The sequence below is a fragment of the Nerophis ophidion genome, linkage group LG03 (genome assembly GCF_033978795.1).
Source record: "Nerophis ophidion isolate RoL-2023_Sa linkage group LG03, RoL_Noph_v1.0, whole genome shotgun sequence".
Classification (NCBI taxonomy): domain Eukaryota; kingdom Metazoa; phylum Chordata; class Actinopteri; order Syngnathiformes; family Syngnathidae; genus Nerophis; species Nerophis ophidion.
In genome coordinates this window covers 55,171,085-55,192,949 of record NC_084613.1, presented here as the reverse complement: position 1 = coordinate 55,192,949, position 21,865 = coordinate 55,171,085, and the positions used below count along the sequence as shown (strand labels likewise).

At 41.9% G+C, this 21,865-nt stretch overlaps 1 protein-coding gene and 1 non-coding gene across 2 annotated transcripts; both read right to left on the bottom strand.

Annotated features, from left to right (window-relative positions):
- Positions 1-5,949: 5,949 nt before the first annotated feature.
- Positions 5,950-6,031, bottom strand: trnas-gcu (transfer RNA serine (anticodon GCU)). The gene has a single exon. It is a non-coding gene; the product is annotated as a tRNA-Ser (tRNA).
- A 922-nt stretch (positions 6,032-6,953) lies between these two features.
- Positions 6,954-9,255, bottom strand: marcksl1a (MARCKS-like 1a). Its single transcript, XM_061895649.1, has 2 exons — positions 8,960-9,255; positions 6,954-8,338 (listed from the first exon to the last, which is right to left on the bottom strand). Exons 1-2 carry the CDS (start codon positions 9,038-9,040, stop codon positions 7,793-7,795), a joined length of 627 nt encoding a protein of 208 aa, XP_061751633.1. The 5' UTR covers positions 9,041-9,255; the 3' UTR covers positions 6,954-7,792.
- Between the last annotated feature and the right edge of the window lie 12,610 nt (positions 9,256-21,865).

Here is a 21,865-nt window from a genome sequence, read left to right as displayed (position 1 = left end):
GCAAGTCTATATGGGTTGAAAAGGATTTGCAAATCATTGTATTCCGTTCATATTTACATCTAACACAATTTCCCAACTCATATGGAAACGGGGTTTGTAAATTAACAGACTGTAAGCAACAGATATATACTGGTCTGTTGTAAAATGGGATATTTACTGTATTTTTCATACCATAGGGCTCATTGGATTACAAGGCCCACTGCCGATGAACGGGTCTATTTTGATCAGTCTGGTTTCAGGGCAAATCACTCTATGGAGACAGCCCTCGCAAAAATGACTAATGATCGATTGCTAACGATGGATGCTGATGCGTGATCCATGTTGCTGCTTCTTGATCTTAGCGCTTGCCGCTAGGTGACATCATACGCAAATATGGTGTTGGCTTTCACTGTTATGCTGATGACACCCAACTCTACATGGCCTTAAAGCTGACCAACACGCCGGATTGTAGTCAGCTGGAGGCGTGTCTGGGTGAAATGAAACAACGGATGTCCACTACCTTTTTGCAACTCAACGCTAAGAAAACAGAAATGCTGATTATCGGTCCTGCTAGACACTGACACCTTTTTAATAGTACCACCTTAACATTTGACGACCAAACAATTATACAAAGTAACTCGGTAACGGACTGTCTGATTGTGGCGGTCCACTCCCTGTATGATCAGTGTCAGAGCTTGGTTCGCATTAAGTCGGACCCGTTTCCAGTGAGGGTTGGACTCCGCCAAGGCTATCTTTTGTCTGCGATTCTGTTCATAACTTTTATGGATATAATTTGTAGGCGCAGTCAGGGCGGTGAGGGTATCTGGTTTGATGGCTGCAGGATTAGATCTCTGCTTTTTGCACAAGATGTGGTCCTGATGGCTTCATCCGGCCAGAATCTTCAACTCTCACTGGATCGGTTCGCAGCCGAGTGTGAAGCGACCGGGATGGGAATCAGCACCTCCATGTCCGAGTCCATGGTTCTCGCCCAGAAAAGGGTGGCGTGCCAACTCCGGGTTGGGGAGGAGATCTTGCCCCAAGTGGAGGAGTTCAAGTACCTCGGAGTCTTGTTCACGAGTGAGGGAAGAGTGGATTGTGAGGTCGACAGGCGGATCGGTGCGGCGTCTTCAGTAATGCCGACGCTGTATCAAACTAATTAGGAAAGTGCTTACATTTATTTTGCACCAACAAACCTTAAAGGGGAACATTGTAATTTTCCTGAAGGAACTCTCCTGACGGAATAAATAAAGTACTATCTAATCTAATATAATTATCACCAGACCTATGTAAACGTCAATATATACCTTGATGTTGCAGAAAAAAGACCACATGTTTTTTTAACCGATTTCCGAACTCTAAAAGGGTGTCAATTGTTCGCTGTCGGAGCGATGACCTTTCACCCGTGACGTCACAATGGGAAGCAATGCACCATTTTCTCAAACACATTACACACACAAGTCAAATTAGCTCTGTTATTTTCCGTTTTTTTGACTGTTTTCCGTACCTTGGAGACATCATGCCTCGTCGGTGTGTTGTCGGAGGGTGTAACAACACGATCAGGGACGGATTCAAGTTGTTTTACGCGGAGTGTGCATCAATTAGCAGGGCATGCTAATCGATGCTAACATGGCAGAATTGGCAAGAATGTGTGGATATCCTGTGACACTCAAAGCAGATGCATTTCCAACGATAAAGTCAACAAAATCACAAAGGTGAGTTTTGTTGATGTATTGACTTATGTGCTAATCAGACATATTTGGTCACGGCATGACTGCCTGCTAATTGATGCTAACATGCTATTTAGGCTAGATGTATGTACATTGTAGCTATATTTGCATCAAGCCTTTCCCTCCACCGACATTTAATGCCAAACAAACACTTACCAATCGACGGATTTAAGTTGCTCCAGTAGTCAAAAGATGCAATCGTTGGTTAGAAGGCGATCGCCGAATAGCTTCAGTAGCTATTCGCTCAATAGCTTCAGTTTCTTCTTCAATTTCGTTTTCCCTTTCTGCCTCCACACTCCAACCATCCGTTTCATTACATGCGTAATCTGTTGAATCGCTTAAGCCGCTGAAATCGGAGTCTGAATCCGAGCTAATGTCGCTATATCTTGCTGTGCTATCCGCCATGTTGTTTGTATTGGTGTCACTATGTGACTTCACAGGAAAATGGACGGGTGGATTTACAGATAGCGAAAATCAGGCACTTTAAAGCCTTTTTTCGGGATATTCCATAAGTAAAATAAAAATAAAAAAAACTTTGAAAAATAAAATTAGCCACTGGGAACTGATTTTTATTGTTTTTAACCCTTCTGAAATTGTGATAATGTTCCCCTTTAACTGATGAAGTCCTGGTCCCTGTCTTGTGTGAAGCAGAAGCAATATTAAAAGATCGGCCAATTATCAAAGTCTCACAGGATGCAGATGACTTGGAACCTTTAACATCAAACCAATTGCTCACATTGAAAAGGAAACCTGTTTTTCTTCCTTGGCTGTTTGGGATGTCGTATCGTGGCTCAAGCACTTTCAGCATATGTTTAAAACCCTCGTTTTGTACAACAGTTGCACCACTATTATGTATGGCTCCGGGATAATAGCACATTAATTGTTATGTCTTCCATGGTTATCAACAATTTAGGGGCTGGTTGTGGTGGAGCCATTGTCCTTAGGTGCCTGAGTGGCGATGTGGAGAAGAAGCCAATGACATTTAGTTGCGCACTGAAAGGGACAATGGTACAAAATGGATGGATGGATGATTGCACTCAGGTATGGCGCACCAGACACGTATTGTTTTTGGACCCCAGGCTGACGGCGATGTGAGTTTTGTGTTATAAGAATGTATTCTTTGTTTGAGAAGAATTTAAAAATGGACTTTCGTATCACAAAGGAAGTTTGTTTATTCTTCATGGCCCAAGTTTGTTAGCAAAAGAAAAGCCAGCCAAAAGCTGCAAGTGCATTAACTAAGGAGTGTCTCCAAGGAGCCTTGCTCTTCCCTGATCAGCTGCAACTGTGGGTCATCCTCATGGATGTCTGTATTCAGCTGCAACAACAACACAGTCAAAGTGACATTACAAAAAAACCGCAACACAACACAAGAAAAAAAAGCATAGTGCAGCCGCAAAGCACTTTTTAACTTAACTTCTGGATCTTCCTCCCGGGAGCCTTTTGGCCATGGGGACCACCTACTGGGTCTATGCCACACCAGAGTCCATTTGGAGAGACTGGAGGAGATGCAGACGAAGAGACAGGGCTGCGGAGCTAGCACTGAGCGCCGGGACGGACAAGCTTCACAGTGTCTTGGCTGAATGAGCAGGTATCAGACACCTCAGTCTCCTTAGACGCATCCTTGCTCATCCATGCGGACTGGACACTGGCCGAGTTAGTGGGCGGCCAAGAGTGGAGTCGGCTCTCTTGGTTGCTTTGTTGGGTCTGCTCCTATCTCAAGCCATGCTTCCCCCACCCCAGCAGATGGCGTGGAACACCGCAGAGGCCACCGCAGTGTATACAGTGGGGCAAAAAAGTATTTAGTCAGCCACCGATTGTGCAAGTTCTCCCACTTAAAATGATGACAGAGGTCTGTAATTTTCATCATAGGTAGACTTCAACTGTGAGAGACAGAATGTGAAAAAAAAAAATCCAGGAATTCACATTGTAGGAATTTTAAAGAATGTATTAGTAAATTATGGTGGAAAATAAGTATTTGGTCAACCATTCAAAACTCTCACTGATGGAAGGAGTTTTGGGCTCAAAATCTCACGATACCTAGCCCCATTCATGCTTTCCTTAACACGGATCAATCGTCCTGTCCCCTTAGCAGAAAAACAGCCCCAAAGCATGATGTTTCCACCCCCATGCTTCACAGTAGGTATGGTGTTCTTGGGATGCAACTCAGTATTCTTCTTCCTCCAAACACGACGAGTTGAGTTTATACCAAAAAGTTCTATTTTGGTTACATCTGACCACATGACATTCTCCCAATTCTCTGCTGTATCATCCATGTGCTCTCTGGCAAACTTCAGACGGGCCTGGACATGCACTGGCTTAAGCAGGGGGACACGTCTGGCACTGCAGGATTTGATTCCCTGTCGCCGTAGTGTGTTACTGATGGTAACCTTTGTTACTTTGGTCCCAGCTCTCTGCAGGTCATTCACCAGGTCCCCCGTGTGGTTCTGGGATTTTCTGCACACCGTTCTCATGATCATTTTGACCCCACAGGATGAGATCTTCCGTGGAGCCCCAGATCGAGGGAGATTATCAGTGGTCTTGTATGTCTTCCATTTTCTGATAATTTCTCCCACAGTTGATTTTTTCACACCAAGCTGCTTGCCCATTGTAGATTCACTATTCCCAGTCTGGTGCAGGTCTACAATTATTTTCCTGGTCTCCTTTGACAGCTCTTTGGTCTTGGCCATAGTGGAGTTTGGAGTCTGACTGTTTGAGGCTGTGGACAGGTGTCTTTTATACGGATAACGAGTTCAAACAAGTGCCATTAATACAGGTAACGAGTGGAGGACAGAAGAGCTTCTTAAAAAAGAAGTTACAGGTCTGTGAGAGCCAGAGATCTTCCTTGTTTGAAGTGACCAAATACCTTTTTTCCACTATAATTTACAAATACATTCTTTAATAAATTCCTACAATGGGAATTCCTGAATTTTTTTTCACATTCTGTCTCTCACAGTTGAAGTGTACCTATGATGAAAATTACAGACCTCTGTCATCATTTTAAGTGGGAGAACTTGCACAATCGGTGGCTGACTAAATACTTTTTTGCCCCACTGTATGTTTGTATTCATAGCTGTATGTAGAAGTGGCTGGTTGCATCAGCTCTGCTCTTTTAATGTATTTAATGTCCTTTCTGTTCTTTAATGTGTGCTATGGTTATGAGTTGTTTTTTCCCTCGGCCTTAGTCTGGAGCCCCTCTCCAGGGACCCAGGCTTAGACCATTTTTTTTCTACCCCTCCCAGCCCATGTTTTACCTGTATCTAACCTTTTTCGGAAGTTGGCAGACCCGTCAGCGATCCTGTTCTCTCTCCCTGTAATGTTTGTCTGATCTTAAATGGGATTGTGCTAAACATTTTAATTTCCCCTGAGGGATTAAACAAGTAATAAAGTATTTCTGATTTCTTATTAGGGTCACAAGAAAAGTGTAAATTGCAGACACTTGCTAAAATGATCAGCATGTGGCGTCACATGATAGAATGATAGAAGGCGAGTTCTTGGTTTATGTGGATTTATTGTAGGCTGTTTTCATGAACTTCCTCCCAGCGCAGTAACAACACACAACAGTCACGTTTTTGGTCTGCCATAAAGCAGTTCGTCTGCCGTAATCAGCATTGTTGTGACCGTTAAACCAGTGGTCCCCAACCTTTTTGTAGCTGCGGACACGAAAACTTGTTTTTTATTATTTTTATTTGTCATGAAAAAGGGAGGTTTTTGTCATGAAAAAGGGAGTTTTTTGGGGGGTTGGTGCACTAATTGTGAGCGTATCTTGTGTTTTTTATGTTGATTTAATAAAAATAAAACAAATATATTAAATAAAATAAAAATTCTGCGGCCCGGTACTAATCGAGCTGCGGCCCGGTGGTTGGGGACCGCTGTGTTAAACTGAGCAATACTGCCATCTACTGTACATGCATATGTGACACCTTCCAGTGAAGAACTCTGATGTTTTTTTAAAGTCCCCAAACGATTCGGTTGAAGTTTGTGCGGCTTCCTCTGGTCTTCGTTAGAGTTGTCCATGTACCGAGCTTCGATCCCCATGTTGAACGCACCGTAAACCGCCACAACAAGACTGGTAAAGCAGGACGACTGTAGCTTGTTATATCGCAAAAGCGCACAGTGCTGCTTTCTAGTACACTCGGTCAATCTGATGGTCAAATCATAACGTGACAAAAACTGTTGTTGGCTAAATGAACTCAAGTTGTATGTGCTAGAAAAAAAAAAAACATAGAAAGAGACGAAAAAGCTACGACGAGGATGGGATTCGAACCCACGCGTGCAGAGCACAATGGATTAGCAGTCCATCGCCTTAACCACTCGGCCACCTCGTCATATGATGCATGGATGTGTGAAATTTTTTATAAGTAGCTGTCTGTGCGATTTCTCCATATTGTGGTATACATCTATACGGTGTGAAACTTTTTGGTATATCACAAACTGAATGATTAACCTACAGACTATAATTTAAGAGGAAAACAAGATGAAAATCGACTTCGACTGTTAAAACATCCTATCCATGAGAGGGCGCCGTAGACCAACATATGCTTGATAAATTGGCAAATTTGACAATGCTGACGTCCTACGTCTTATTCCTTTGTTACAATAAAAAAAATGTTTTCATTTTTGATGTAGCGTATTAATAAACGTCACAAGTAAAACCCTACTGACGAGAGAGGTACAAACAAAGCAAGTACATTGGTGTTTTGTTTTCTTTAATGACTTTGCATATACGTCATATTTGTGGGAACTACGTTTTAATAGTGACCACAATAACAATAAAAGACATGTACGCACTTGATTAAAAATGTTGACTTTCTGACGTAACAGAAGACGAAACGTCTTTTGCCCTAATTCCATTGGCCAATTTAATGTCAATCAAACATAGTCTACCTTTAAGCTCCGCCTCACGAAACAAATCAGCCAATCGTGTTTATCTCTCGGAAACTTCAGATTGATAGGGTATTTCTAGAAATGTATTTTAACGTTTTTTTTAACCAGAAAACGTTCTATATATTTATATGTATTATCATACTTCATATTATACTGTAAAACTTGAATATATATTATCATTAAATGTATTAGGAATGAAATGTATGTAATTATGGGCTGTGTTTTACTGTACGTGACGTACACACCAAACTGAAACCTTTTCTTTATGATTGCTATTTTATTACCCAATTGAACTGGTTGTAGCATAATTATGAGTCAAGTAGATATTTTCCTCCAAGTACAAATCACAAAAAATAGCACATACCGAGGGGATCAGACATTTAACTTTATTAAAAGTTACAATAAAACCATGAACATCTTCAAACAATAGCAAAACAAAAAAGAACCAAAAACATTGGCCAAAACATATTTACAGAGAAAGTTTGCAGATAAAAAGCTCACATTTTGTACACAACCCCAACCCCGCATCATAAATTCTGAAATGCGACCGATGCAATATTGAAAAAGCCAGAATGGGGTTTAATATCGCTTGAAAAGAATCAAACTGCACAAAAGACATTGATCTTCTCCCACCTCTCCTCATCCTTTTTTACCTATACATGACAAAATACTTCAAATTTGGGGGTAAAACATAGGAATGTAGAATTTTAAAAATAAGTAGGTGTCCATAACAGTCTTTTGGAGTGAAAGAGATGGAATATGCCCCGCTCTGCAACGGTGACAATCGTTAGATCCCCCAGAAAAGCTGAAAATAAACATGTTATAGAACTGCCACGATGTCAAAACGATGCATCTCCAGAAATCATTTATTTTGAGGGGGGTGAAAAAAAGTCAGTATTCCTTATTCGCTCCTCATTCAGTTCATGATTTTCTCCACATGCTGGTCCCTGTTTGTACCATGAGGGGGCGACACAAGCGTTACATCAATCTGAGGGCCCGGTGAGATTCCGTCTGTCAAAGTACAACTTAAATTTTTTTTTTCTTAAAAAGGCAAGTGAAGTGTTGACTCAGCAAAACGTGATATATCCTGTATCTTCTGTTGTAGTTCTGTTGTATAACTTTAAGAACGTGGCTGGAGTCTCTCTTATATATATTTATATACTTTAATCTTGGAAAATGAGTTCAGTGGCTGGAGGGTGCCGTCACTCTGCACTGGCGTCGCCCTCTGGGGCTGCGGGTGTCGTGTCCTCGGCTGGGGGGGTTGCAGCGGCCGGGACCGCCTCCTCAGCCGGGGCGGCCTCCTTGGCCGGGGTCTCCTCGGGTGCCTTGGCTTCTTCCTGCGGGGCCGCGGCTGCCTCGCCTTCTTTGGCGTCGGCGGCTGGCGTCTCCTCTTTGGTTTCCTTGGCCGTGTGGCCGTTCTCCTCGGGCTTCTCCTCGCCCGCGGGGGAGGTGGCGGCGGCGGCCTCCTCCTTGGCTTCCTCGCTGCTCTTCTTGTTTTTCTTCATCGAGATGCCCTTAAACTTGAAGGAGTTCTTCAGCGAGAACTTCTTCTTCTTTTTGCCGTCCTTGGGGGTCTCACCCTCTGTTTTGGCGGCCTCCCCTTCGGCGGCGGGGGCAGGCTCAATGGAGTCTCCGGCACTGGCCTCTCCTTCCTTGGCGGGTTCGACTGTGCCATTGCCATCTCCGGCGGCGACTTCCCCGTCTGGCTTGGCCGACACGTCACCGTTTGTCTTCACGTGGCCGTTTTCCTACACAACAGAGAGATTATTAATGTGGAAAATCAAACATTTCCTCTTAGCTCCTGGCTTTGATTGACAGCATGCACCACCCTCAGTGGCCGCACGGGGGCAGTAATGCTGCGTGTACAATCAGACCTAAAGGAACAAAGGAATTTCCTCTAACGGCTCTCAACTGTTCTCTCCATCAATATGTCCTGGGTTTTTAACGCATCAATCCTTACTTATATTGCAAAAGCAACGATATTCAAATAACCTTCATTTTAATAGAGTTTAAATTGTCTTTACTCATATTCAATACGTTGTATGTTTTGTATAGGCTTTAAAACGCCTGATTTAAAAAAAAAAGCGTGCAAAATCTACCAATCCGGTGATTTCGAAATGCACATATTGTTTTCAATAAAACATGCATTGTATTAAAAAAAAATGTGGTTATGTGTGTATTTAGCATGAAAATGGAAGATGGTTGTAAATGAACTGTCATCCCTCAGGGGGACAAGACCGAACAAAGGCAGCAGGTTCTCCACTCGACGGTTATTCCTGCTTTCCAGCTCTCTTCTTCCCATTTCTTTTATAAACTTTTGTTGTTTTATTTTACCTTTTGAGCAAGTAGCAACAGTTTGCTTGACTCACCTGGCCGTTGGCTTTGGCTGCTGCGGGGTCTGCGGCTTTCCCCTCGACGGCTACATCTCCCTTAGACATGCTGGCTCCCATGTTTTCTTGCTTCCAACCAAAAAAATGTGAAAAAGGAAAGAAAAAAAAAACTGGTTCCAATCCAGGTCAGGGAGGGTGAGAGTGTGAGTTCTCGCTGAAGAGGTGAGAAAAATCCTTCCTTCACTTAGTCGTGGAGACACGGGAGCTTCCCGAAGCTTTGACTGCTTGAGCCCGCGAAGGTTGAGTCCAAATGAGGGGATGAAGAAGACACAACTGTGAGTACTTCAACCAAGCCTCAAAAATCCACCGTATTCTCCGCCCATGGGCGTGTCCTCGGGGTTTTAACCAATAGGAGGCCGGGGATGATCCTCATCACCCTCTGTCTCTGCAACAGTTGCTTCCTTGATGCCTTGTGATGGCTTCAGCACTCGGGGTTTAGTAACTTCTTTGTACTATCACTAGTTGATGTTTTTTTAATTAAAACATATCATTGTTTATCTTCTGTTGGAGTAACTTTACGTATATAGCACATCAGTTTTACTAAGTTCTTGAAAGCCTACTGAAACCCACTACTACCCACCACGCAGTCTGATAGTTTATATATCAATGATGAAATATTAACATTGCAACACATGCCAATGGTCACCAAACTGCTGGACTTAGGCCTCCTCTCACCCACCTGTCTTTGGTTTAAGGATTTCCTGACCAACCGACCTCAGACAGTAAAACTTGGCCCCCATCTCTCCTCCCCCCGCACACTCAGTATCGGCTCTCCACAGGGCTGTGTGCTGAGCCCTTTGCTGTATTCCCTCTACACCAGTGATTCTTAATCTTGTTGGAGGTACCGAACCCCACCAGTTTCATATGCGCAATCACCGAACCCTTCTTTAGTAAAAATAAAAAATAAAAATTCTCAAATTCAAGATAAAGTTATATGGTTTTTTTTTACTGGTGCAGGTAGGTAGGTAGGTAGGTCTTGTCATTGCAACAAGTACAACAACATTTTTGTTTATAGCACAAACCCGTTCAAGATTAGACAAACAAACAGTGTACAGGGTTACAGAACAGGAAGGCTGATGGGTCGCCACAAGGCGCCCTGTAAAAGATGGGAAATGGTAAAACGCTGGGGAAGAAGATGAGTAAATAAAATACAATCCAGACTGGGCTCCTAAGGGGGGCCTAGTCCGGAGTGGAAAAAAACCTCCGTGCAATGCACACATAAACACGTTATATTTAATCACGACAAACTCGCAACAGAGGGGCGGGGAGTTGGGGCCCTGGAAGGCGACTGCTGCTTTGAAGCGCTGCCATCCGACCATCACTCCGAGGGGAAAAAGCGGTGGTGAAGGCGTGGGGTGAGGGGAGGTGGGGGGTGTGCGTGTATGCCCAATTGTCCTGGGTGTGATGATGCAATGTTTTTTAGACTGAGGCCGATCTGCAAAAGTTCGACTCCAAGTGTCGTTGAGGGAGGGAGGTCAAAAGCGTCTATCATTGAGGTGTCCTCGGGGGTGCTTTCGGAACAGCCTGGTCCTGTTTCCACAGCGTCAATACCGTTTGAGGGAGTCAAATCGTAGATTAGGGTGCTTGTTGTCCGCGAGCAGATAAAACGAACCGTGCATGAACATCATCTTGTTCAAAGAACAAAACCAACACAGTGCATGAACTCACAACATACAGAGATGAGGTCCTGAAACTATCAGTTTGGTGTTCAGTGAATAATCTGGCACTGAACACCACAAAAACCAAGGAACTATCTTTGACTTCAGGAAAACACTGCAGACCCCGCCCCCCTCTACATCAACGGCAAGGAGGTGGAGAGAGTCAGCTCCTTCAAGTTCCTCGGCACCCTCATATCTGCTGACCTGTCCTGGACCAGCGGAGACTCCACTTCCTGAGGGTGCTGAGGAAGAGCAGACTGGAGAGACAGCTGATGGCGACCTTCTATCGCTCGGCTGTCGAGAGCCTGCTGACGTACTGCATAACAGCGTGGTACGCCAGCTGCACTGAAGCAGACAAACAGGCGATTCAGAGGGTCATAAAGTCTGCACAAAAAAAATCATCGGCTGTCCCCTGCCCTCCCTGAAAGATTTACACAACAGAGCAAAAAACCTTACCAAGGACAGCACACACCCTGGCTTCCACCTGTTCGACTTGCTACAATCAGGCAGGCGCTACAGGTGCAACAGAGCCAGAACAAACAGAATCAGAGATAGCTTCTTTCCCAAAGCTGTCACCATGTTGAACTCTAACTTATAATAATAACAATAATAATTCACCCCTATACAATATCATGCCCTAATACTCTTCTGTGCAAGACTAACTTTCGAGATATACGTCCGACACTGATTGTTACTCATTACTTCGGCACTCTTGTTTTGTTCTGTATATCGTACAGTATTTTGTATTTCTATAGTGTTTTGTATTTTGTACAGGATTGCTTATTATTTTTATTGGATAGAAGTCTGTTTATTTCAATTGTTAGTTTTTTCCTTTATTACCTCTTGTGTTATTTATTGTACCCCATATTTGTTCCCACTACCGCACCTTAAATTGGAGTCTTTAATCTCGTTATATGCAAATATAATGACAATAAAGTCCATTATATTCTATTCTATTCTATTCTATTCAATATGGCCGGTTTAGTTTACTAAATTGCAATTTTAAATTTCCCGCGAAGTATCCTGTTGAAAACGTTGCGGAATGATGACGCGTGCGCGTGACGTCACCGGTCGCAGCGGACATGTTCTTCTAGCACCGATCACGGTTAAAAGTAGTCTGCTTTAATCGCATAGTTACACAGTATTCTGGACATCTGGATAATTACACAGTATTCTGGACATCTGTTTTGCTGAATCTTTTGCAAATTGTTCAATCAATAATGGAGACTGCAAAGAAGAAAGATGTAGGTGGGAAGCGGTGTATTGCAGCTGCCTTTAGCAACACAAAGACAGCCGGTGTTTCCTTGTTTACATTCCCGAAGGTGAAGCTTTACTATGCAACAGAGCGGTCAAGCGAACATGGTTCTCTACCACATATCAACCGGCAGGTTTTGGTGAGAAAATTGTGGTAATAAGTCGGCTCTTACCGTAGACATGAGCAGAGCTAGTGTCGTTCCTCCTGCAGCTGTCAAAGAGGCAGCTGCGACTCTCTTGGCTCCTCCGTGGCTTTCCTCAGAGACACTGGCGGTCACCACACCCCTCCGACTTTCAGGTATGACTATATAATCTCACTAAAACACTAGTAACACAATAAGCAGATAAGGGATTTTCCAGAATTATCCTAGTAAATGTGTCTAATGACATCTGAATCGCTACCATTGCCTTTGTCTTTTTTAATTTTTTAATTTTTTAAATTTTTTCTTCTAGTCCTTCACTCTCACATCCTCATCTACAAATCTTTCATCCTCGCTCAAATTAATGGGTAAATTGTGGCAATGATTGTAAACAATGTGCGGATGGGAGGAGCTCTACAACCAGTGACGACACGCGCACATCGTCTGCTACTTCCGGTACGGACAAGGCTTTTTTATTAGCCACAAAAAGTTGCGAACATTATCATCGATGTTCTCTGCTAAATCTTTTCAGCAAAAATATGTGACGTATGATGTGACAGTAAGTGACGTGTGTAAGAATGTGCGCCTGCTTGTCTGTGAGAATGAGACACAGGAAAGAGCGAGGAGAGCCTGTAGTGTAATGCCCAAACAACTGCGTGAGAACATCTATTCGAATATCACAATATAGTCATTTTCAATATCGCACAGAGACAAACCCGCGATATACCACGTATATCGATATATCGCCCAGCCCTAGTTGCATCCATATTCAAAAATTGAAAAAATTCATTTTGGTCCTCAAAATTCTACACATAATAACCCGTAATGGTAATGTGAAAATAAATGGGCATTTTGCAAAATTATAAAATGTAAAAAACTTTAAAAAATTACCTCTACATTGCTGATTTCATTTTAGTCTAGTCAGGGAGGTAACCAAGAAGCCGATGGTCACTCGGTCAGAGCTACAGCATTCCTGTGTGGAGAGAAAATAACCTTCCAGAAGGACAACCATTCCTGCAGCAATCCACCAATCAGGCCTGTATGTTATATTGGCCAAACAGAAACCATTTCTGTCACGGCCCGAGTGCACATTCATGTATGCGCTGCGTTGAGCGCACCTCGCGTCGGACGGGCTGCAGCATGCAGCTGCAATCAATCGCCAGCAATCAGCGGACCTGTCACTGATCAGAGGATCTGGCTTCATAAGCCTTCACAACCTGCTATCCATGGCCAGAACATAGCTACCTGTCCTTTACAGTAAGCCGAATATAACAAGTTCCATGCACTCTTTCTCACTCTGTGTTCCTCCTCCCCCCGTCGTGTTCATTTTGTCCCATGTCCTCCTTGTCGTTCCAGCAGCGTACCTCCGTTTCCACGTCACAAGTTATGTGTCTCGTCTTCCCGTGTTTTCTATGCTTCCCTGGCTGTCTTTTGGATCTCGACTTCCCACCTGGAGACACATTTTTGACGCCTCTCTCCTCTCCTCGACCTCCCGTCTGTCTCACAAATCTCTGAGCTTGTCTTGCCCCCCCTCGCTCAACACTTCCGGGTAACACTCTTCGGGTAATCTCCACACATAGTTGCACACCATACACTCTTGATTTTAGTCTCACTTCATTCTCTTGTTTATTATTATTATTATTTTCTTATTTTATTTATATTGTTTATAAATAGAGCTAAACGACATGCGTCCTGTCTGCCCGTCTCCTTTTCTCTGTACACATAAAAAATTCTAAGTAAAAGTTTGCCAAAATGCACTAGAATGACTCTCAGACCATGAGAAACAGCATTCTCTAGTCTGATGAGACCAAGATTGAACTCTTCGGTGTGAATGCCAGGCGTCATGTTTGGACACCAGGACACCGACATGGAGGTGGCAGCATCATGCTGTGGAGATGTTTTTTTTAGCGGCAGGAACTAGCAGGCTAATCAGGATAGAGGGTAAGATGAATGCAGACATGTACAGAGACATCCTGGATGAAAACCAACGCTTCCCATCCAACCTGAAAGAGCTTGAGAGGTGCTGCAAAGAGGAATGGGCGAAACTGGCCAAAGATAGGTGTGCCAAGCTTGTGGCATTGTATTAAAAAATGCTTGAGGCTATAATTGCTGCCAAAGATGCATCAAGAAAGTATTTAGCAAAGACTGTGAATACTTATGTACATGTGATTTTTTAAAGTTATTTATAAATTTGCCAAAAAATGATCAAAACCCTTTTTATATTGTCTGTAGAATTTCGAGGACAAAAATTATGGAATTAGACTAACGTGTGACAATGCCAAAGCGCTGTGAATCCTTTTCAGAAGCACTGTAGCAATAAACAGTCAAAAACAAAGCTCAGTTGGACCCATCTCAACAGATCCCTCTTTACACTGCAAAAACTGAAATATAAGTAAGATTAAATATCTCAAATAAGGGTGATATTTGCTTATTTTCTGTCTGATAAGATAATTATTCTCCCAAAGCAGATTTTATGTTAGTATTTTACGTGTTTTAAAGGTTTTGGTCCCAATATAACATACATCCATAAACATGGACGCATGTGAAAAAGTGCAATGTATTTATCTGTACAGTAATCTATTTATTTATATCTGCACCTTATTGGGTTTTTTTTTTATCCTGCACTACCAAGAGCTAATGCAACGAAATTTCGTTCTTATTTGTACTGTAAAGTTCAAATTTGAATGACAATAAAAAGGAAGTCTAAGTCTGAGTCTAAATTATCTCAGTAAAATATTAAGGCTTGTTGCTGATATTTTATGACCTATATTGAGTAAAACATGCTTGAAACCAGAATATCAGCTGATGCAAAGCTGTGTCATCAACAATTACAAGTATAAAACTACTTTTTTAAAGTAATAATTTCTTACTTCAAGCATGAAATAAAAATCAGGATGCCGGGCATCCTGATTTTTCCATTATTTTAAGATAATGGAACTAACATTTACTTAATTTAAGAATATTGTTCAACATATTAAGCAAAAAGGTCTCATTTGTTTTTCTACCAAGAAAAGTGCACTTTTAATTAGTGAGACTATACTTATTTGAAGGTATTTTTGGGTTCATTGAGGTTACCTAATTTTACTTGTTTTGAACACTGACTTTTTGCAGTGTAGGTGGAAACAGTAAAATATATGTACCGTTTCAGCCTTTTATCTCCACGTGAACAATGTTTTTGGTGCTCTGAAACAGACGTTTTTGAGAACCGGTTCCAGAGTAGTAAAGTCTGAAAAGGGGGCAAAAGAAGCCACCAGAGTACCCATAAATGATGACATCGCACCCTCCTTCCTTCCCTGTCACCACCACAACACACGTGCAACAGCTGTCAACAACAAAGCTGTGATTGTGATGTACAGTGCTTACTACTATTAGCACTATGGCAACAAAACTTCATCATCTTTGATCAAGTAGACATGCAGTGCACACGCGTACACGTAATACACACATCATATTATTTTGAATACAACAATGTCAAGCCTGGGCCACCAAAGGAACAAGCTTGTTTGTCTCTTTTACTACAGTACACTACTGCTAAAACCATTGTTATATACTGTACTAATTTAATGTTGTAACTGTTGCTAAAGGTGTGAAATGAGAACAAGAATATATTGGTTAATTGTGTGTGTGTGGTGTAAACAATGACAGCCCAGGGTTTCTCACACATTCATTTATTTGTGGTGGCCCGCCACGAAAGAATTACGGCCGCCACCAAAAAATTTTTAAAAAAATAAAAAAATAATATATATATATATTTTTTCCGGCTTTTGACTCGCTTGACCGCTCATTAAAGCAATGGGATTCTGTCTGTGAATGGAGCTTGTAGTTACATATCATATAAATATGTAAATATTATATAAATATGTATACAAATATATACACAAAGTGTTGTAATTATATTCCAACGCCGCGTTCTTCTTGGTCATCCCCTCCCCCCCTGTTTTTAATGGGAGGCGCCGACAAAAAGGGCTATTCGGACCGAGAAAACGACAATTTCCCCATTAATTTGAGCGAGGATGAAAGATTCGTGTTTGAGGATATTGATAGCGACGGACTAGAAAAAAATAAATAAAAAATCAAGGTAAAAAAAAAAAACGTGATTGCATTGGGACGGATTCAGATGTTTTTAGACACATTTATTAGGATAATTCTGGGAAATCCCTTATCTTTCTATTGTGTTGCTAGTGTTTTAGTGAGTTGAATAGTACCTGACAGTCGGAAGGGTGTGTCCACGGGTGTCTTGAGGCCAGTGTCTGATGGAAGTCGACGGCAGCTTTATGGACGGCACAAGCTCAGCTGATCTCCGGTAAGTGGCGACTTTTTACCACAATTTTCTCACCGAAAACTGCTGGTTGACATTTGGTCGGGATCCATGTTTGCTTGACAGCTCTGATCCATAGGAAAGCTTCACCTCCGGGAATTTTAAACAAGGCATCACCGTGTGTTTGTGTGGCTAAAGGCTAAAGCTTCCTGTGGAGAGACGCAGCCGACGGGCCGACAGCAGGGTGAGAGATGCGGCCCTGACCATGATGGAGGCAATGAGGCGGGGCATGCAGGGGCGAGGAGAGGCATAACGCATGTGGAGCGGCACGAGAGCGGCAATTTGAGTCAGGTGCGTACAACACACACCTGCTCACAATCTCTCCATCTGCTGTTAGACCATAAGAGACGCGAGGGGGGCACGATCTTGGGGAGGACGGAGGAGGAAACCACGGCAAGCAGACCACGAGCGCGACAATCGAGACCCAGAACGAGATGACGAACCCCTCAGCGGACGCCGAAAGGCGTGCACTGGCGGCAAGCAGGCAGTACCCGCACACTGAAAAGTGGCGCGACCAAAGGGCCAGAAGACAGAAGATTTATTGAAAAAATAAATCAAAGTCAAACATGCTACGATGCCTCGTGTGTCCAGCGTCCCCGCAACCCACCCCAGGACGGCGGGAAGTCCGTCACATTTCCCAACTCCATCTTTCTACTTTGACTCCTCCATTATTAATTGAACAAATTGCAAAAGATTCAGCAACACAGATGTCCAAAATGCTGTGTAATTATGCCGTTAAAGCAGACGACTTTTAGCTGTGTGTGTGTGCAGCGCTAATATTTCCTAACAGTCCGTGACGTCAAGCGTACACGTCATCACTGCGCGACGTTTTCAACGAGAAACTCCCGGGAAATTTAAAATTGCAATTTAGTAAACTAAAAAGGACGTATTGGCATGTGTTGCATCGTTAATATTTCATCATTGATATATAAACTATCAGACTGCGTGGTGGGTAGTAGTGGGTTTCAGTAGGCCTTTAAAGTATGATTAAACTTACCAGAAGAACATTTATGCTTTATTTGTTCACTCCAAGACTTCAAAGGGCAAATTGTCGCTGGTTTGACTCCAAGGATTTGAGGGAAGATGAAGAATGAGGCGAGTTTCAGTGGATGAAGAATCTTCATGACTCAGCCAACATTCTCTTAACATTTCACAGTTTTCTAATTAAGTGTGACACTCAGAGTAATTCCAGAGCGTTTCACCCTACACGCCCAATACTTATGACGTACAACACATTCTGAATAGTTTATCCAGAATATTGACATTTTCGGATTGGACAAGTACGCGTGCCACAGAGCTTTGATAACATTTGGAAAGTTTACACTCGACAAAACTCACCTGCAGAAAATGTAAAGTGAATAAAATAGGAATTGGAATCTCTATTGAAATATAAGTTAGACATATATCCGTGAGTCTACCCAAATTTTTTTAAATTGATTGATTCGCACTTTGATTTGTTTGGACCCCCGAGTGTTTGGCCATTTGTTGACAAGTTGAGTCAGAGAAGCTGTGTATAATCAAAATGTTCATAATTTAATGCTAATTTCATGAATTTAAGCGATTAGAAATGCAGTGTCACTGTAAAACACACTTTTTTGGTGTCTTTTTTTTTTTTTAGCAAATTTTCCAATAATACCAACCTTTTTTTTAAAAAAAAGATCATAGCCAACATTTTTGACTTTGAATTATAGTAGTTGACTATGTCATTGTGCATTTTTACTTCATAACTTTCTTATTTATCACTCGAAAATGATACTTATATCACTGGAATCGTCATTAAATACAGGTCAATGTATATATTTTTTAAATTTTACACACATACCTATAAAATTATTATTTGTATTATTATTTTATTTATTATTATTTGTTATTATTCACATGTAAAAATACCTAGGTGTTTATTGTGCGCGAACTGTGATGCTTTCTGTTCTATTCTATTCTATGAGATGATTTTCGTCTTATCTGACTTACAAATGTTACAGTGTTGGATACATAAATGCCAACCTTGAGACCTCCGATTTCGGGAGGTGGGGGACGTGGTCGGGGGTGGGGCGGGGGGCGTGGTTGAGAGGGGAGTATAATTCACCAACTCGAGTATTTCATATATATTTCATATATATATATATATATATATGTATATATATATGTATGTATGAATTATTGACTTTCAGTGAATTCTAGCTATATATTTATTTTATTATCCATATATAAATAAAATGAATAGTTGAATTTCAGACGGCACCTATCAAATACACAGTAATAAAAACACAGTTGTTCTTCTAACTGTACTGTGCTTGCTGGTTACTAAAATAAAACCAACAACACTTACCTTTCACTATTTGAGTAACCTTTGTTCTGCCATTTGCGTACTGGCGAACGTCACTTGCCGTCAGGTGCACAACACCACATAAATCGTTGGCCAATCAAAAAGCAACCCCATAACGCTATAGCCAACATTCACCAAGGGATGGCGACGGACAACATAGAATCACTCTATTACAGACGGCGTCGCCATGGCTGTAACTTCCTCATTCTTCTGCTTTGTCTCCTTGTGTGTGCAGTTTTTTCTTAAAATCCGTAGATGTTGTAACGCGATTGGGCAGGCAAGCTGTTTATATAGTGGGAAAGTGGGCGTGAAAACAGGCTGTCCCCACTCAGGTCCGCATGGAGCTCGAGGGGGCGTGGCCTCCAGCTCCGCTAAATTTCGGGAGAAAATTTCTTCCTGGAGGTTTTCGGTAGAGGCGCTGTATTTCGGGAGTCTCCCGGAAAATCCGGGATGGTTGGCAAGTATGGTTGGATACTCGTGTTAAACAATGTTAAAGAGTCAAATCATAAGCATTATGCATTTTGGCGTGAGCTTGTACGCAGTTTTGAATGCCTCTGTTCTTAGGATTTTGGAGTCTTACAGTACGGAATCTGTAACTACATTTGCATTCACTAAATTAGTCTGAATGATCAAATAATTTGGCTCATAATAAGCATTCTACAACCCATGGAAACACCTCAATCTGTTTGTGTTTGGTCAGACTATCACACCTGGATTATGCGAAAACCAGATCTCTCGAGCGGGTGTTGATAATGGAGCCCGTAGGGGACCCTTAGTATGTCGCATGTACCAGTCTCAAAGGCACGGGATATAATCTGGAAGTGGATTCCATTCAATCAAAACATATGCAATAACTACAATGAAGAGGAGACTGTATATAAAGTCAAAGTTAAAGTCCCAATTATTGTCACACACACACTAGGTGTGGTGAAATGTGTTCTCTGCATTTGACCCATCCCCTTGATCACCCCCTGGGAGGTGGGGGGAGCAATGATGCTGAGTGCCAAGCAGGGAGGCAATGGGTCCCATTTTTATAGTCTTTGGTATGACTCGGCTGTGGTTTCAACTCACAACCTACCGATCTCAGGGCGGACAATCTAACCACTAGGCCACTGAGTAGGTATATATTTGCTTCACAAGTTAAAAGGAAAAATTGAAAGGCATCAATGGAAGAAGAAAAAAAAACAAGATTTCTTAAAGGGGAACATTATTACCAGACCTATGTAAGCGTCAATATATACTTTGATGTTGCACAAAAAAGACCATATGTTTTTTTAACCGATTTCAGAACTCTAAAAGGGTGAATTTGGCGATTTAAATGTCTTTCAATTGTTCGCTGTCGGAGCTGGGCGGCAGCCGAAGGCAGGGCACTTGGCAATCCACCATTTTCTCAAACACATTACACACACAAGTCAAATCAGCTCTGTTATTTTCTGTTTTTTCGACTGTTTTCTGTACCTTGGAGACATCATGCCTCGTCAGTGTGTTGTCGGAGGGTGTAAATACACAATCAGGGACGGATTCAAGTTGTGTTACGTGGAGTGTGCATCGATTAGCACGGCATGCTAATCGATGCTAACATGGCAGAAATCGCAAGAATGTGTGGATATCTTGCGACATTCAAAGCAGATGCATTTCCAACGATAAAGTCAACGAAATCACATTTTGATTTTTGTTGATGTTATTGACTTACGTGCTAATCAGACATATTTGGTCACAGCATGACTGCCAGCTAATCGATGCTAACATGCTATTTAGGCTAGCTGTATGTACATTTGTAGCTATATTTGCATCCAGCCTTTCCCTACACCCACATTTAATGCCAAACAAACACTTACCAATCGACGTATTTAAGTTGCTCCAGTGGTCAAAAGATACAATCGTTGGTTAGAAGGCGATCGCCGAAAAGCTTCAATAGCTATTCGCTCAATAGCTTCAGTTTCTTCTTCAATTTCGGTTTCGCTATCTGCCTCCACACTCCAACCATCCGTTTCAATACATGCGTAATCTGTTGAATCGTTTAAACCGCTGAAATCCGAGTCTGAATCCAAGCTAATGTCGCTATATCTTGCTGTTCTATCCGCCATGTTGTTTGTAGTGGCGTCACTATGTGACGTCACAGGAAAATGGACGGGTGGATTTACAGATAGCAAAAATCAGGCACTTTAAAGCCTTTTTTCGGGATATTCCATGATGGGTAAAATTTTGAAAAAAAATTCAAAAAATAAAATAAGCCACTGGGAACTGATTTTTATTGGTTTTAACCCTTCTGAAATTGTGATAATGTTCCCCTTTAAAAAGTTAGCTAAGGAAATGGAGAATGGTGGCTTCATTCGGAACAAATACAAGTGAAATATAAGAGAATGAAGCAAGTATATTGCAAGGCAAAATAGAAAGCGTACACAAACCTCTTCATGCTTCATTTGTGCACATAATCTAATCAGCAATAACTGTATTCCAAACAACTGGCAAACTTGAACAGAACCATAACAACCATCATTTGAAGCGGTATTGGGAAATGACCTTTCTTTTTCTTTGGACTGTTCCATCGATACACAGAGCTTAATGAGTGAACTTTGAGACATTCTAAAGTTATATTTCCATTTTCCGTCTGAAAATGTCTTTAAAACAACATTCTACTACCAGTCTTTGCTTGGGACCCGCATCCATTCTTGGTAGTAGTGTCATATTTCTTGGCGCAATCTGATAATTTCTTGATGCTGTATGCTATTTAACGTCAGCATAGTCATTATAGACGTAATATGTGCCAATATTACAGCAGACTTCAAGTAGAACAAGAACTGGGCTGTTGACTTGTGAAGAGCCGCAAAGATGACCTGTTTTGGTGTGCGGTTAGAGGTCAACTGCTAAAATGAAAAAAGCGGCCCTTAGTGTACAAGAGGTAAATGGCATTTGGCCAATAGTTGCATTAGAGAGTGTGCATGGACATTGGGACTTCGCATGTGGGTGTGGAAATACAAAAGAACAAACTATTTGAGAAATCAGACTAATTTAGTGCATGAAAACATATTCAGTTATGTCCCAGATTGGAAATGCTGTGTTGGAAAGCTTCCTCCCCCTCTGCTGCTGGAACTTACGTAAATTCCTTTGCATTGCATGTCCTCCTGCATAGTCTATAAAAAATGATAAAACAAGTTTTATTCGTACACGACATTTGGGCCCCTACGA